The 14,070-nt window shown below is 49.0% G+C and overlaps 2 protein-coding genes across 2 annotated transcripts; both read left to right on the top strand.

The window, feature by feature from the left end:
- Positions 1-1,598: 1,598 nt before the first annotated feature.
- Positions 1,599-3,315, top strand: LOC122381400 (loricrin-like). Its single transcript, XM_043365508.1, has 2 exons — positions 1,599-1,808; positions 2,256-3,315. The coding sequence occupies exons 1-2, from the start codon at positions 1,794-1,796 to the stop codon at positions 3,027-3,029; spliced, it is 789 nt and encodes a 262-aa protein (XP_043221443.1). The 5' UTR covers positions 1,599-1,793; the 3' UTR covers positions 3,030-3,315.
- Positions 3,316-4,195: 880 nt separating this feature from the next.
- LOC122381399 (leukocyte surface antigen CD53-like) lies at positions 4,196-9,028 on the top strand. Its single transcript, XM_043365507.1, has 3 exons — positions 4,196-4,625; positions 7,652-7,849; positions 8,258-9,028. Exons 1-3 carry the CDS (start codon positions 4,395-4,397, stop codon positions 8,474-8,476), a joined length of 648 nt encoding a protein of 215 aa, XP_043221442.1. The 5' UTR covers positions 4,196-4,394; the 3' UTR covers positions 8,477-9,028.
- The last annotated feature ends 5,042 nt before the right edge of the window (positions 9,029-14,070 follow it).

Raw genomic sequence — 14,070 nt, 5'->3', positions numbered from 1 at the left:
GGGAGCGATTGCCGTGGTTCAATGTTTTGCGTCGAAATCGGCCGAACATGACGTCACTCTGACGTCATTTCTGGCCGACCTATGGTAGCTACGAAGTTCAAATTTTGACACAAGGTGTCAAATTGATGCAGCCAAAGGTACTGAAAGTTTGGCGTCGATCCGTCAAGCGGTTTGGAAGTTATTGCAGAAAAACGGGAGGGGGGCTATAAATAGCCCCCCCAGTGGGGCGCGGGTTAAAGGAGTTTTGTTATTTGATCTGTATGCTAATTTGACCTGTCCTGGAGGTGTTGTGATCTTCGCGACAGCTCATCTATTTTTTTCACGTGTAGTGTGCTAGCCTGAGGCTTAGCGGGGCGAATTATGTTGCTCTTCAGTGCCCAGCCATGAGATCATGCAGTGCAGAGGGCAACAGTTGTCAATGGTGTGATGGTACGGACTGCGGAGTGACGACTGCACCGCCGTTGAAGGCTGAATAGTTGGACTTTGTCCGTGTTTGAGGTCTCGGGGCTCGTCAAAATCGGCCCTGAAGTGTGTGGCGTGGCCGTTCAGTGTTCAAGAGACTCCGCCCTCCACGGGGAGCAAAACTTTGATAAGATATATCGCCCGAGAGATGGCTACATTTGAGTGTAAGATTTAAGCTCCAGCATCTTTCAGTGGCTATCGGTTCGTGGCGATTCAGCTAGCATATTGAGGGGATGCAAGCGTGCTACTAACATATTGATTGATGCATGCCCGAAATGGAAACTCGGTGACTTGGCTACTGGGCTTGGGCAGCCGTCTATCGTACCTATATAAAAATAGTTTATATTGGATTATATTGGATTCTCACTTTTTAGGCAGATCGTTTATCGCTGGTTGGTATTGCTTTATTCCGAGTTCGATCAATGCCATTCAACAGTTATTGCGACAAGGCTTGCACTGATACATAGACCTCTGTATATATACAGAGGTCTCAGAGGTCTATGACTGATAAATAGCAATCATAATCATTCGTTCACTCGAAACACGACACATTGCGACATTGCAAACGTAAATTCTTCAATACCGGCGGTTACAGCTTCGAAAGGTTTTGTTCGATGTTCATACAATATTCATCCAAGCTGCTTCGAGAGCTACGGGCTGCTTCGAGTTCGAGAGTGCTCGCTAATCTTAGTGAAACGTCTCACAGGCTGGTATAAGGGCATCATATTTCCAGAAGAATCTGTGGCTGTCTTGACAGACGTATTTCAGCAGCCATTTAGGCGGCTAATGGTATGCTGTTAGTGTCTATATTAGTCAGCAGCGTGATTTAGAGCGCACTTGACGCCTCAATGCCAGAGGTATTGTGAATGCTGTCATCCCATTCCTGTGAAGCCATGAGCATCAAATCTGAACGGGACCCCGATGAGCCGGTGCGTCCGGTTTTTGTCTACCATTGATGTAACGCATGGTCTCTAAGGGATCACTTTTTACTTGTCCACTTCACACACAAATTCGTATATGGGTCACGGTCCCTGCGACCGTTTGACTCGGAAAACCCTCGACCACTGACCATCCTCACTGCCCCCCCCCCCCCCCCTCCCCCGGCGGGCGGTGTTGCCGAGTCATCCCGCGCCGCTCTAGGGGGAGTCATTAGGGATCGCCCGGTGCCGCTGCCGCTCGACCTTTCACTGTGGGCGCCAGTGGAGGCCCGGCGGCCTTCGGTTGACCCCCGCGGGTCACCGAACGGCGACCGGCGAGGGTCGCTCCTATATAATGGAGCGCGGAGCCGACACAGGGCACACTGCACCAGCGGCAGCGCAGCAACCGACAACATGCTTCTCTTCAGGGTGAGAGAGTGACGAATACGGTCCGATCACAGCGATGCTGCGCGGAGGGGGCGAATGTAGTGATATATAATACCACAAAACGGCTCTGGTTTGATACGGGTGCGGCTGTCCTTCTTGCAACTACTGACGAAATAATGAAGAAGTCATCGTTTATGTGTACTTATGTTTTGTCTTTTAGCTCATTTTAATGTGATAGTAGACGTTGTTTGTTGTTCTCATCTGGAAACACCACATTAATTACCGTCTTACTTTCAATTATGGTCGATATTTACCGTAAGCAGAATGTTCATTACGCTGGGTTCATACAGATATTCCAAAACGACCGGTAACACCGCTGCACTCTTTCACGGAAGTTCACTGATCGTTCCGTTATAATTCACGCCGTGTCCTGTCCCACTGGTGGACTATGGACGGTGACCCCTCTGACGCTCACGGTATGTCCTGCAGACCTTGGCTTTGACCCTCCTGGTGACGGCGTGCCGTGGCGACGGACGCTACGGAGCGCCGCAGGGGCTCGGCGGTGAGGTGAGCGGCTTCGGCCTCAGCCACAGCAGCGGAGGCGGCGGCGGCGGATACAGCAGCGGAGGAAACGGAGGATACAGCAGCGGTGGAAGCCGAGGATACAGCAGCGGTGGAAGCGGCGGCGGATACGGTGGCGGCAGTGCCGGCGGGTACGGCGGCGGGGCCGTGACCAGGTATAGTCTGGGAGGCGGCGGCGGTATCGTCAGTGCCGGATACGGCAGCGGCGGCGCGGGCGGCGCCGGCGCCGGCGGCTACGGCCCGGCGCGCGACTACAGCATCATCTACGCGCCGCTGCGGCGTCCGACGTACGTCAGCGGCAGCGCGCTGTTCCGCGGGCGCGGCTACAACGGGGGCACCATCTCCACCCGTACATTCTCCGCGCCGCGCATCGTCAAAGGCTCGTCCTCGGGCGGCGGCGGGCACGGCGGGGGACTGAGTGGCGGATACAGTGCCCCGTCCAGCGGCTACGCCCCGTCCAGCGGCTACAGTGCCCCGTCCAGCGGCTACAGTGCCCCGTCCAGCGGCTACAGTGCCCCGTCCGGCGGCTACAGTGCCCCGTCTGGCGGCTACAGTGCCCCGTCCAGTGGATACAGTGCCCCGTCTAGTGGTTACAGTGCCCCCTCCAGTGGATATAGTGCCCCGTCCAGTGGATATAATGCCCCGTCCAGTGGATACAGTGCCCCGTCCACGAGCTATTAACTTATTGATGCTTTGCTGCGGGTTTCTCTTCTGAGTTGATTTTCGTAGCAGTAACATATTCTACCGGCTACCGCAGTGAATCAGTAAGCCGAAATAACAATTGTTTTGCACTGGTTGAATGCGTACAATAGTATTCTCTTGTTTTTACAACAATGGACATGTGACAGCTTCGTTTCCGGAGTTGTGAGGAAAAACATATTGCAACAAAAGCGGAGAATGTATATCTTAATGCTCATGCTGCTGTGAAAATGTAAACATGTGGGCACAATAAAGACTTAAAGAGGTATGAATTGCATCCAAACTTCGCGGATACCGGGAACTCCACCGAATACAATTGACAAAAAGGTTTTTGACATCCTATACGCAATCCGAATGAATAAGTGGGTGCCTGTGGGCCCTGGTGTCTCACTAAGTACCAAGCAGTAATTGTCGCGAATGACCCATCACTAGCCTTTCGGCCCACGCCCGGTTCATCGGTAATAATTTCAGTGGAAAGTTTAATTATCGCAGGTAGGTATCACAGACACGGTCCCTCCGGTTTAGCGTGTTTCTCGCGACCGCTTAGTTCCAGCTGCCTGAATAGGTATAGAAACGAGGATCAAACTAACACCTGCAAACATAATCAAACGACACACACTGGATTAAACGGCACCGAACTGTCTGTCCGATATACCCCACTGCCTCCCGAATATACCTACGAGACAGGCGCCTGTTCCATTACCGAGAACTTATCTTCGAGCTTCTGCAAGCATGACGTAAAACAGTTGTTTCTTTGCCACTTCTCAATGCACAAAAAGACAGCAAACATATGAGTGTGCGTACCGATGCGTATACCCCACCGTACACGTGCCTGTGTAATGAGTGGTACGCATACCTACATTATAGGTATGCGTTATACCTATTCAATTATACCTATTCAACACCAGCGCAACATGACATCCAATTTCGTGTTTCTTCACTTGTCAGACATCCACCTAAGCGTCGTTTTCAGCTCCGTTCTAAAAAAAAGCACTAAGGAGATTAGCTAGTTGTTCAAGTCGTTGCCTTGCGGTATCGACTGAGTAAGACGGCCCTCGAAGTGGCGTGTTTCACCACGCGCCACTATCAGCCAAGTTCCGGGCGACCCACCTCGGTCGTGACCTATGACGCGTCTCCCTCCTCGAGACCCACATGACGCACAACCTGACGTGTTCTCGAGCCCACGCTCCGCGCACACAAAACCTCGGCCGGCGCGGCGGGCAAACAGGCATGCGATAAGATAGCGCGCTCGCCGCCGTCGGTCCGCGTCGGCCCCGGTGGTGACTGCAGTCGCGCCCTGCTGCGCCGCACCGGACCACCCCACCCGCACCTCCAGCCAGCCGCACCATGAACTGCTGCGAAAGCATCATCAAGTACCTGTTCGGCCTGGTGACGCTGGCCATCTTCCTGGGCGGCTGCGGGCTGATCGGCGTCGGCGCCTACGCGCTGTCCAACGATGGCGCCACGCTGGGCTACTTCATCGACAGCGACCTGCTCTCTGGCACAGCCGTCGTGATGATCGCCGTCGGCAGCCTCATCGTGGTCGTCAGCTTCTTTGGCTGCTGCGGCGCCTTCAAGGTAACTGTGCTGGCCGGGTGCCCCCTCATGGGAAAGTGCTGTAGGGCTTTTGAATTTTCAATGTCAGCTTCGGGTAGGCCATATAGCGGCCCTCTCCTTACCTGTCTCAGTCACAGGAATGCAGTCGCATATCTCAACGTATATCGCAGTCTAATGGTCAAAATGATTCGAGCCACTGACATTGGCATTTTCGTGTTACATATCATTGAGCGTTGTGCCGAGACATTTGACGCCCAATCGCTATCGGAGGCTCTAATTTCAATGCTGCACATGAAGGTAACACTAAGCCTGCATGGGTGGTCCGTTTAAGTTTCAACCGAAGGGGTAGGACATTGCATACCCAGGGATGGTTCATATGTAGCATTAAAATGGATTCTTTCCGTTGAGCCGCAGTTGTTATCGATATGTGAAATATTTTCATTACGGAGCGAGCGAAGCGAGCGTAGTCTTTCCTTAGATTAGCCCGCGCCCGGCTGGGGGTCCTGGATTTCCACGCCCTGCTGGGGGGGGGGGGGGTGTTTGAACACCCCCCCTTGTAACTCGGCTCCTGGGCCACGTAGCGATACGCGGAAGGCGGCGTTCGAAAGAGCGTAAAAAAATGAGGAAATCACTTCGGTCAATTTTTTGGTCAGGTCAAAGGTCAAGTCACCAGAGGTCATTGAAGGCAAAATTTTGCCGATTTCCAGGTCGAATGTCGACAATTTCCAAGAAGCCAACGCATAACTCGGGAACCAATAGAGCTACAGCGCCGCGGAAAAGCGCATTCGATAGCCCTATTAACGCCCTTTCTGAGTAATTCTCTCAGATTTGACCTAACATCAACGGTTTTGCCTGCAGGGGGCAAAAACTGCAAAAATAGCCCATTTTTTCGGAAACAGTTTTTCTGCAATAACGTTTGACCCAAGTCTTTTACGAGCTTACTTTTACCGGCATCGTGCTCCTCTCGTCAAGACGCATCGAATGAACTATAACTTGACCTTGAAAGGTCAACTTGAAAATTTGACCTCAGGTCAAGGTCATGACCTGACCGGAAAGGGTCATGTTGCATATCAGTCGATCCGTATCGTCGAGCTGAACACATCTAAGGCGTTTTCATCGCTCTAGCATGCCTTTATCAAAACTTATTTGCGAAAAACTGTTAGATACCATTCGTGACCTAAGATGACCTCAGGGCATAAACAGGGGGTCACGGACACCATTTCCATGTTCAGTGTGTCTAAACCACGTGTAATTCAGTGTTTGGGAGTGTTTATAATGTCTCGTCCAAAAGAGGCGCATTTCAATTTTCTCCCATTGACTTATAAGGTCGCAAAATTGACCTGACCTTAGGTCATCGATATCAAAATTCTGAGATATACATTTTGTACATGCTATTGCTCTTAGCAATCTCTGAAAGGTTCAAAGCGATCGGTCACTCGGTGTAGCTATGACAGACATGGAAACTTTTTATGAGGTTAGGTCACTTCAAGTGACCTGGTGACCTGACCTTGAATGACCTTGGTCTGAAATTTTCACAACATGTGTAGAATTGATGTATGATAAGGTGTACCAAAAACGGCGGCGCGGAGCGCCGCCGTTTTTGAGATATTCGCGAAAAACCACAAGAGGGGTGTTCAAACACCCCCCCAGCAGGGCGCGGGTTAGCGGAAATTTCTGAGTATGAGCGCCGGCCGTGCGGACGCTTTTGCGAGGCTTATATCTCAGCAACCACTTGACCGATTTACACGGGGTAATTTTTGTAGGGTAGCTTCATTCCTTCTACCAAGTATTGGACTATTCCCGATGCATGTGGGTGACCCCTTATGCACGTGCCACGCGCAAAACGAAGAGGTGTCAGTTTTGTAATTGTTGCAATATCTCGGTAACTACGTGGCCGATTGCGCTGAAAGTTGGCATGTAGGTAGGCACCCACTAGGCACTGCATATCCATGTGCCAGAGTTGGGGTGCTGCTGCACGTGCGCACGTGCAGGGGGCGTTTCCAGATCTCGAGAACGGCTGGACCGATGGCGCTCAAATTTGGTACACGGTTAGGGACCAGTTAGTAGGGTGCCGTGCACAAGTCAGTTGGGACCCATTCTGCATGTGCGCACGTGCAGGGTGCCGCTTCCAGATCTCGAGAACGGCTGGGCCGATTGTGCTCAAATTTGGCACATCGCTAGAGACCGGTTAGTAGGGTGCCGTGCACAAGTCAGTTGGAGGTACCCCCTCGAAATTTCGCACGTGCAAGGCTCACCCTCTCGCTCGCTCCGTTAGTCGCCCCAAAAGGCGCTATACTGGTTTTTATTAGGTGATGATTTGAAGGAATTTTATGCATTGTATCGAAATCCGCGATCTTTAAATTATCTATCAACTTTATTGCTTCACATTGCAACTTAAAATAAAGATCCACGCATAGGTATAGAAAAAGATGCTAAATTAAACGACAATAAAGTAAGCCAAGTAAGCGTAATGCTACTGATAGTTTCTAACGGTGCATGCGACGCGAGCTTTAGGTACCCGCGGTAGAAGCTCTGTCAAGTGTGTGCCACGGTGCAGAGGCACACATAAGTAGCAGGACGGGCAGAGGCCGTCCTGCTATCGATGTTTGAGCTGTGGGCGCGCGGTAAGGCTCAGCCTGCCTACAAGTTAGGACGATAAGACGTGCCCACTATCAGGCACCGAAGATCAACAAAGCCGCGTTGCGTAGTGCAGCGTTTTGGGACGATATGTTTATGCTTTTGGCCATTTTCGGAATTTACCTATCAAAGTGTAATAAAGAATGAGCTTGATGCACATGTGTGGACGAAACTATGTCATCGGAAGGCGTCAGATACTGCAAACATTATTCAAATTAACCGTAATTGTTGCGTAAGGGTACCAAAATGTTGAATCACAATGCCCGCTGGTGACGTCTACCAGGTGAGGACATGCATCGTCGGATCTGGGTTTGAGGTAGCCTACCTATATTTCGGACTCCATCCTTGACTGTGGAGAGTGACCCCTCTGGCGAGTGTGTGTGATCTCTGACCTGTAACTCTGTCTGCAGGAGAGCCGGTGCATGCTGGGCACGTTCTTCGGCCTGGTGCTGGTGCTCTTTGTGCTGACCGCTGCCGGCGCCGTGGCCGGCTTCGTGCTCGGCGGCGATGCCATCACTGAAGGCCTCGAGGACATTCTCAACGATTCGCTGAACAACTACGCAAAAGACAGCGACACCAAGAACGCCTGGGATGATGTGCAGGAAGGCGTAAGTTAAAATGAAGAGTGCTGTCGTCGTATAGGTTTCACGAAAGGGCTAAAAGGTAACCATATGTAGGCACTAGGCAGTAACATATCTACCTTCTTTTAACATGTAGGTATGATGGCTGGTTTTTTAAAGGTGAATACTAACCTACCTATGAGTGATATATGCCGGTATACAAGAAAGTACGTAGATGTAAATACCGCCCGCTACCTACCTAATATGCTTCATCTGTTTGTCTGTCTGTTTCTCCGTCCGTCCGTCCGTCTGTCTGTTTGTCCGTCGGGTCCACTCCTGTCCGCTCCATCCCCCTCCATCCCCTCCCCTCCTCCGTCCTGCATACTATGCAGCCAGTCGATCTACCGGATCGTCCTGTGGATGTGCCTCTCACTAACCTTCGTCGCCCTGTTTCAGTTCGAGTGTTGTGGAGTCAATGGACCGGCAGACTACAACGCTAGGGGCATCCCCAAACCGGACTCATGCGGGGCCAACACTGACGGATGTTACCAGAAGATGGTCGACTTCATTGACGAGAACAGCAAACTTTTTGGCGCCGTTGCTATCGTGGTCGCACTTTTCCTGTTTCTGTCTATGATCTTTTCCTGCTCCATCCGAGGTTCAATCGCGTCTTAGTTGTGGAGTGTGCAGCTGCTTGGGCGACAGCATCTGTCAGTGCAGTGAGCTAAGATGTTCGAACGACGAACGTTCCAGATCCCTGTGATAGGGTAGTCCCTCAGTATACTGCGTGGCCTGTTGCCTACACTGTTTCTGTTCGTGCAGTACCTACTATATCATTGACTATGAAGAGAGCATCGGTGATTTTAGTGGTCTATTCAATTGACATCTAAGTCTGTACACACAGCATACGAGTATAGGTACGCTCATAGTGAACGGTCTCAGAATTAAGCATTAAAGTAGCTGAAAATCTGTCCCTCTTTCAGTGTAATTGTCAACTTCAGCACCAGTTTGTGATTCGTTTCACGAGAATCCACGCAAAGGCCGAAGGTGCAAGCTGGGATATACCATATTCGGTATTGCGCATGGTATACGAGCAGTCAAAACGTGTCCGGTAGCATTAGCAGCCTGGCATGGTGTTACGATATAATGATTGTTCCATTATTATGCGATGAACTGTCAGCTGTTCAACAATAAAGACCCAACTAGGTACCTTTACCTGTAACCGTATGCATTGTTTCTCTTATAAGTTGCTAAATGTTGCAAATACCTATAACAGAGTGTTGTTCGTTCTTACTCTAAAGTTCATGGCATGTAAGTACCTACACGATCGTTACCTACCATGGTACTTATATGTATCTAACGAATAGTGTTTGTCTAATGAAGAAACAACCTGCGGTTAAATACCTTCCTTGAGTACCTACACTGAGAGTCATTTCGATCCCCCACCATTTCGCCATACCAAATTTGATATCGATACCTCCTTTCTGGCTAAGTTCTGGCGAAAAAAAAAAACGACTCATAATTGGTGACGTTAAGCTTTCAAACTCAACTTTTAGCCATTTAGATCACGTAGCGCAACACTAAGGCTACCTTTGATTCCCCATGACTTAACTGCATCGAACCTGATGCTCTTTTTGATACAAGAATATTAACCCGGGCCCTGATTGGAGGCATTTTGCCCCCCCCCCCTGTGGTTTTTGTTGAATAGCGAAAAACGGCAGCGCTCAACGCCGCCAAAGTTTCAGTACCTTCCCGGGCATCAATTTGACACCTTCACAGAAAATTTCAAGTCACAGGTCACCTTAGGTTAGGTGATATTGATGGCAAACTCAGGTCATGTTCGAGCGAAAATGAGCAAAAAACATGACATCTTGTACCTAACGCTCACAAAATATACCTAGTTATCTAGCAATTTCGAAGTTCTTTATGTGGTCGTATAGAGAAAATGGCGCCACAAAACTGATACCTCGGATTTTACGAATTTAGGGACTTTGACCCCCAAAAATAAGAACAATCGATTAAAAAAAATTAACCCTTGCCGGACGTATTGGTTTTCTACATATGCGCCGGCCGAGGGGGGGGGGGGGTACGGCCCGTACGACCCTCCTCGCCGTTTCGGCTCTGGTGGAGCTAGCGCGTTGCGGAAAAAACGAGCGTGTGCGCCGTTACGAGACGCAGAGATTGGTACCCGATTTTAAGGTCCTAGGTCAACCGGTGACCTCTGAGGTCAGGTCAAGTGCCCCAAGATACGGTTCAGTTTTTGATGAATAACTTCGCAAAAAACGGCCGCAGAGCCGTGATTTTGGCAGCATCGTGTTCGTCTCGCTCAGGCGCGTCGAATGATATACTTTTTGTTTGGGTCAGGTCACCTTAGGGTGTTGACCTCAGGTCACGGCCAGGTCAGCGCCCCCAGGTCACGAAGCTGGTCGAAAGAGGTCATGTCGCATATCATTCGATTCGGCAGGTCTTCCTGAGCCCATTGGTGGCTTTCCCAACTCGCTAGCTCAATTTGATCGGGAGTTATTGACAAAAAAATTAATCTGACCTTGATGGCTTCATAAATGACGTCATGCAAGGTCAACATTGCAAAAGTGACGCATCTAACTTTGCAATGAGTGCAACAAATCACGATTCTATGTGCTTGAGATAGTTGGAGATTATTCCCGGAGCCAGAACAGCAGTTTTCATTTCTCCCCATTGCAATGGGGCATTGACTTATTAATGGTGAGGTCACGAAAATGACCTGACCTCATATGACCTTTAGGAAAAATCCGAGATATACACGTTGTGAGACTTAATGGATACTAGATCCTGCAAGTTTCATTTCCCTGTGAAAGATCCTCTGGCAGTGAGGGCGTTGCGAAGTTGCGAGTTGCGACATAAGACCGTGCAGAGGTTCACTTATAACGTCAAAGATCAGTGACCTGACCTGACCCGAAAATGCGGTTGGCGTCAAAAGATCAAGTAGTGTCGTAAGGCGTTCATAATCAGGGACGCGAGAACTAGTTTGAAGTTGTGGGGGCAAGGGTCATGGCTGTGGCGGAGACTGATTCCGGGGACAAAACCAAGGTACCCCAAATAAAATTTTCTCTTCGGATATAGGCTATTCATTTCGCGAAATGCCGAATAACGTAATCAAATAAATAAAACAAACGTTAAAAATATTAAAATTACTGCGGACTTCAACTCTGCGCTGTCGAAGGAGGCATTCAAATGCATTAGCCCTTTAAAATTCGAAAACTGCAGACTTCGAAATTTAATATTTCCGAATTAAAACAGTTCTCGTTGTCAGTGCCCAAATCGGTAATTGCAGGCTAGGGACCCCAATTAAGCTATCTCAACTCAAAACTAACGTTAGGTGGGATGGTCACTTTTTAAGAAATGAGAGGAATGCCACCATATCAGACTTGCGCTAAGTAAATTTCCTCGGCCCACCCACAGTGGCTCACCTATTTTTGCCTTGATTCCATTTTATCCGACCGTGGAGGGGAGGGCAGCTTGGGTCCCCAAAATCAAACTACTCCATTTTTATTAGTTCGCATTTGGGCCACTTCATTTTGAAAATTACCAAAATTACATTTTAAAGCTTAAACAAAAACAAAATATTTAGCGAACATATTCAGTAAAGAGTTGTGCGGGCGGCGTCGCCCCCACGCCTTCAAGTTGTGGGGGCGTCACCCCCACAGCCTTGCCCACAGCCTTCAAGTTGTGGGGGCAGCTTGCCCCCATTGCCCCCATGGTTCCCGCGTCTATGTTCATAATTGTATTATTTCACATTTAGTAAATGCCTACATTTTCGGGTTAACACCGACCGTTGGGTAACACCGCCCGAGCTCAGCAAGCGACGAAATTTGGAGATTGCTGGACTTAACCCTCGCCGGACCTATTGGTTTTCTACATACGCGCCGGCCGAGGGGGGGGGGCGGGTACGACCCCCCCTCGCCGTTTCGCCCCTGGTGGAGCTAGCGCGTCGCGGAAAAAAACGAGCGTGTGCGCCGTTACGAGACGCAGAGATTGGTACCCGATTTTAAGGTCCTAGGTCATCCGGTGACCTCTGAGGTCAGGTCAAGTGCCTCAGGGTACGGTTCAGTTTTTCGTGAATAACTTCGCAAAAAACGGCCGCAGAGCGCCGATTTTGGCAGCATCGTGTTCGCCTCGCTCAGGCGCGTCGAATGATATACTTTTTGTCCGGGTCAGGTCAACTTGGGGTGTTGACCTCAGGTCAAGGTCAGGTCAGCACCCCCAGGTCACGAAGTTGGTCGAAAGAGGTCATGTCGCATATCATTCGATTCGGCAGGCCTTCCTGAGTCCATTGGTGCCTTTCCCGACTCGCTAGCTCAATTTGATCAAGAGTTATTGACGAAAAACTAATTTGACCTTGATGACGTCATAAATGACGTCACGCAAGGTCAACATTGCAAAAGTGACGCATCTAACCTTGCAAGGAGTGCATCAAATCACGATTCTGTGTGCTTGAGATAGTTGGAGATCGTTCCCGGCGCCAGAATAGCAGTTTGAATTTTTCCCCATTGACTTATAATGGTGAGGTCACGAAAATGACCTGACCTCATATGACCTTTAGGAAAAATCCGAGATATACAAGTTGTGGGACTCATAATGGATACTAGATCCTGCAAGTTTCATTTCCCTGTGACATCTCCTCTGGCAGTGAGGGCGTTGCGAAGTTGCGACATCTGAAGACCGTGCAGAGGTTCACTTATGACGTCATAGGTCAGTGACCTGACCTGACCCAAAAATGCGGTTGGTGTCAAAAGATCCGGCTTGGATCAAAGGTCAGGTATGCCAAGTTTCAGCTCTCCATCGCCAGCGTGTTCGGAGCTATCGCGAAAAAAACCCTATGGGGGGGGGGGGCGGCACCCGCCCCCCCCCCTCGGCCGGCGAGGGTTAAGTTGTTCTTATTGTAAATTTCGAGGCGCTTTAGTATATACAAAAAAATCCAATGGATTTTTTATTATATCCCTGGTACTATGTGGTATAAAGTCCCAGAATTTCGTTTTCTCGAAATTTTTCATTATCTTCTAAAAGTAAAACATAGCAACAACGTTCTTTCTTTATTTGAAATGCGCCACTCCTGGATTATAGGTGTCACAATGTGCTATTAAATACCAAGTTTCCCAAGTGGGCGGTGTTACCCAAGTGTCTGCATTCTTCTGAAAAAATCCTTCAATATGGCAGCACGACAAAAATTTCGCTCGAGCAGGAGCACGTAATGCTTGGATGAGTCCTAATTATGGCAAAAAAATCAGGGCCTCCTCTAACCTGCGCCCAGATGGGGTCTGCCGAGCAACGCGGTCTGATGGGGGGGGGGGGCATTTTGGCCCCCCCTCCCTCAGATCTCGAGAACCACGCAACATAGCGACAAGCGGTAAACGGTGTTGGATAGCCCCAACGGGGAACTGCCTTGTGACCAAATTTCATTGACCTCGGTCAAACCGATGACGTCACAGGTCAGGTCAAAGGTCGAATTTTCACCGTTTACAGGCATTTCAAGAAATGCGTTGTAAAATCGTGTAAAATGCATTTCATTGAAAATCATCGATGGGGAAATGTTCTTCAAACACATATTTTGCTATTTGAGGTCACTGATACCAGGTCAGGTCACAGAGGTCAGGTCACTGGGGGGGGGGGGGGGGGTCACAATATGAAAGTGTCGTGTGATACATGTTTTATGGTTCATTTTACATGACAAATGCGATTATGTGGGTCAGACAGACTTTAGGGCCAGCTTAGGTCACGTTTTGGTCAAGGTCAGGTCAAGGTCAGGTCAAGGTCAGGTCAAATTAGGCGAAATTTCAAAGTTGATATTTTTGCATAAAATGGGTATAGATTCGATGCAGCTCGTCACGGGGAGTTCAATGTTGGTCTCTGTTTTGCGCTACGAGGTCTAGAATTGCTAAAAATTGAGTTCGAAAATTTGACGTCATCAATTTATAACAGTTTTTCCGCTATAACTTGGCCAAAAAAAGAGGTATCGATCTAAAATTCGGTATGTATATGGAAGAGCGCAGGGACTATCACATATATTCCGTTTTTTTTCGAAATTCGAATTTTTCTTTTTAGAATTTTTTTGAGTTTTTCTAAAAAAAATCAATTTTTTGATTTTTGGGGGTCAAAATCCCAAAATTTCGAAAATCCGAGATAACAATGTTGTAGCGCCGTCTTTTCTCTACACAACCACATAAAGAACTTTAAAATTGCTTATTAACTGTAGAATTGGTGAGCGTTTCAAGATGTCATGTTTTTTGCTC

This window comes from Amphibalanus amphitrite, unplaced genomic scaffold, assembly GCF_019059575.1.
Source record: "Amphibalanus amphitrite isolate SeventyFive unplaced genomic scaffold, NRLGWU_Aamphi_draft 000119F_arrow, whole genome shotgun sequence".
Classification (NCBI taxonomy): Eukaryota; Metazoa; Arthropoda; class Thecostraca; order Balanomorpha; family Balanidae; genus Amphibalanus; species Amphibalanus amphitrite.
The sequence above is the reverse complement of the archived record's forward strand: the minus strand, read 5'-3'. Positions and strand labels throughout refer to the sequence as shown.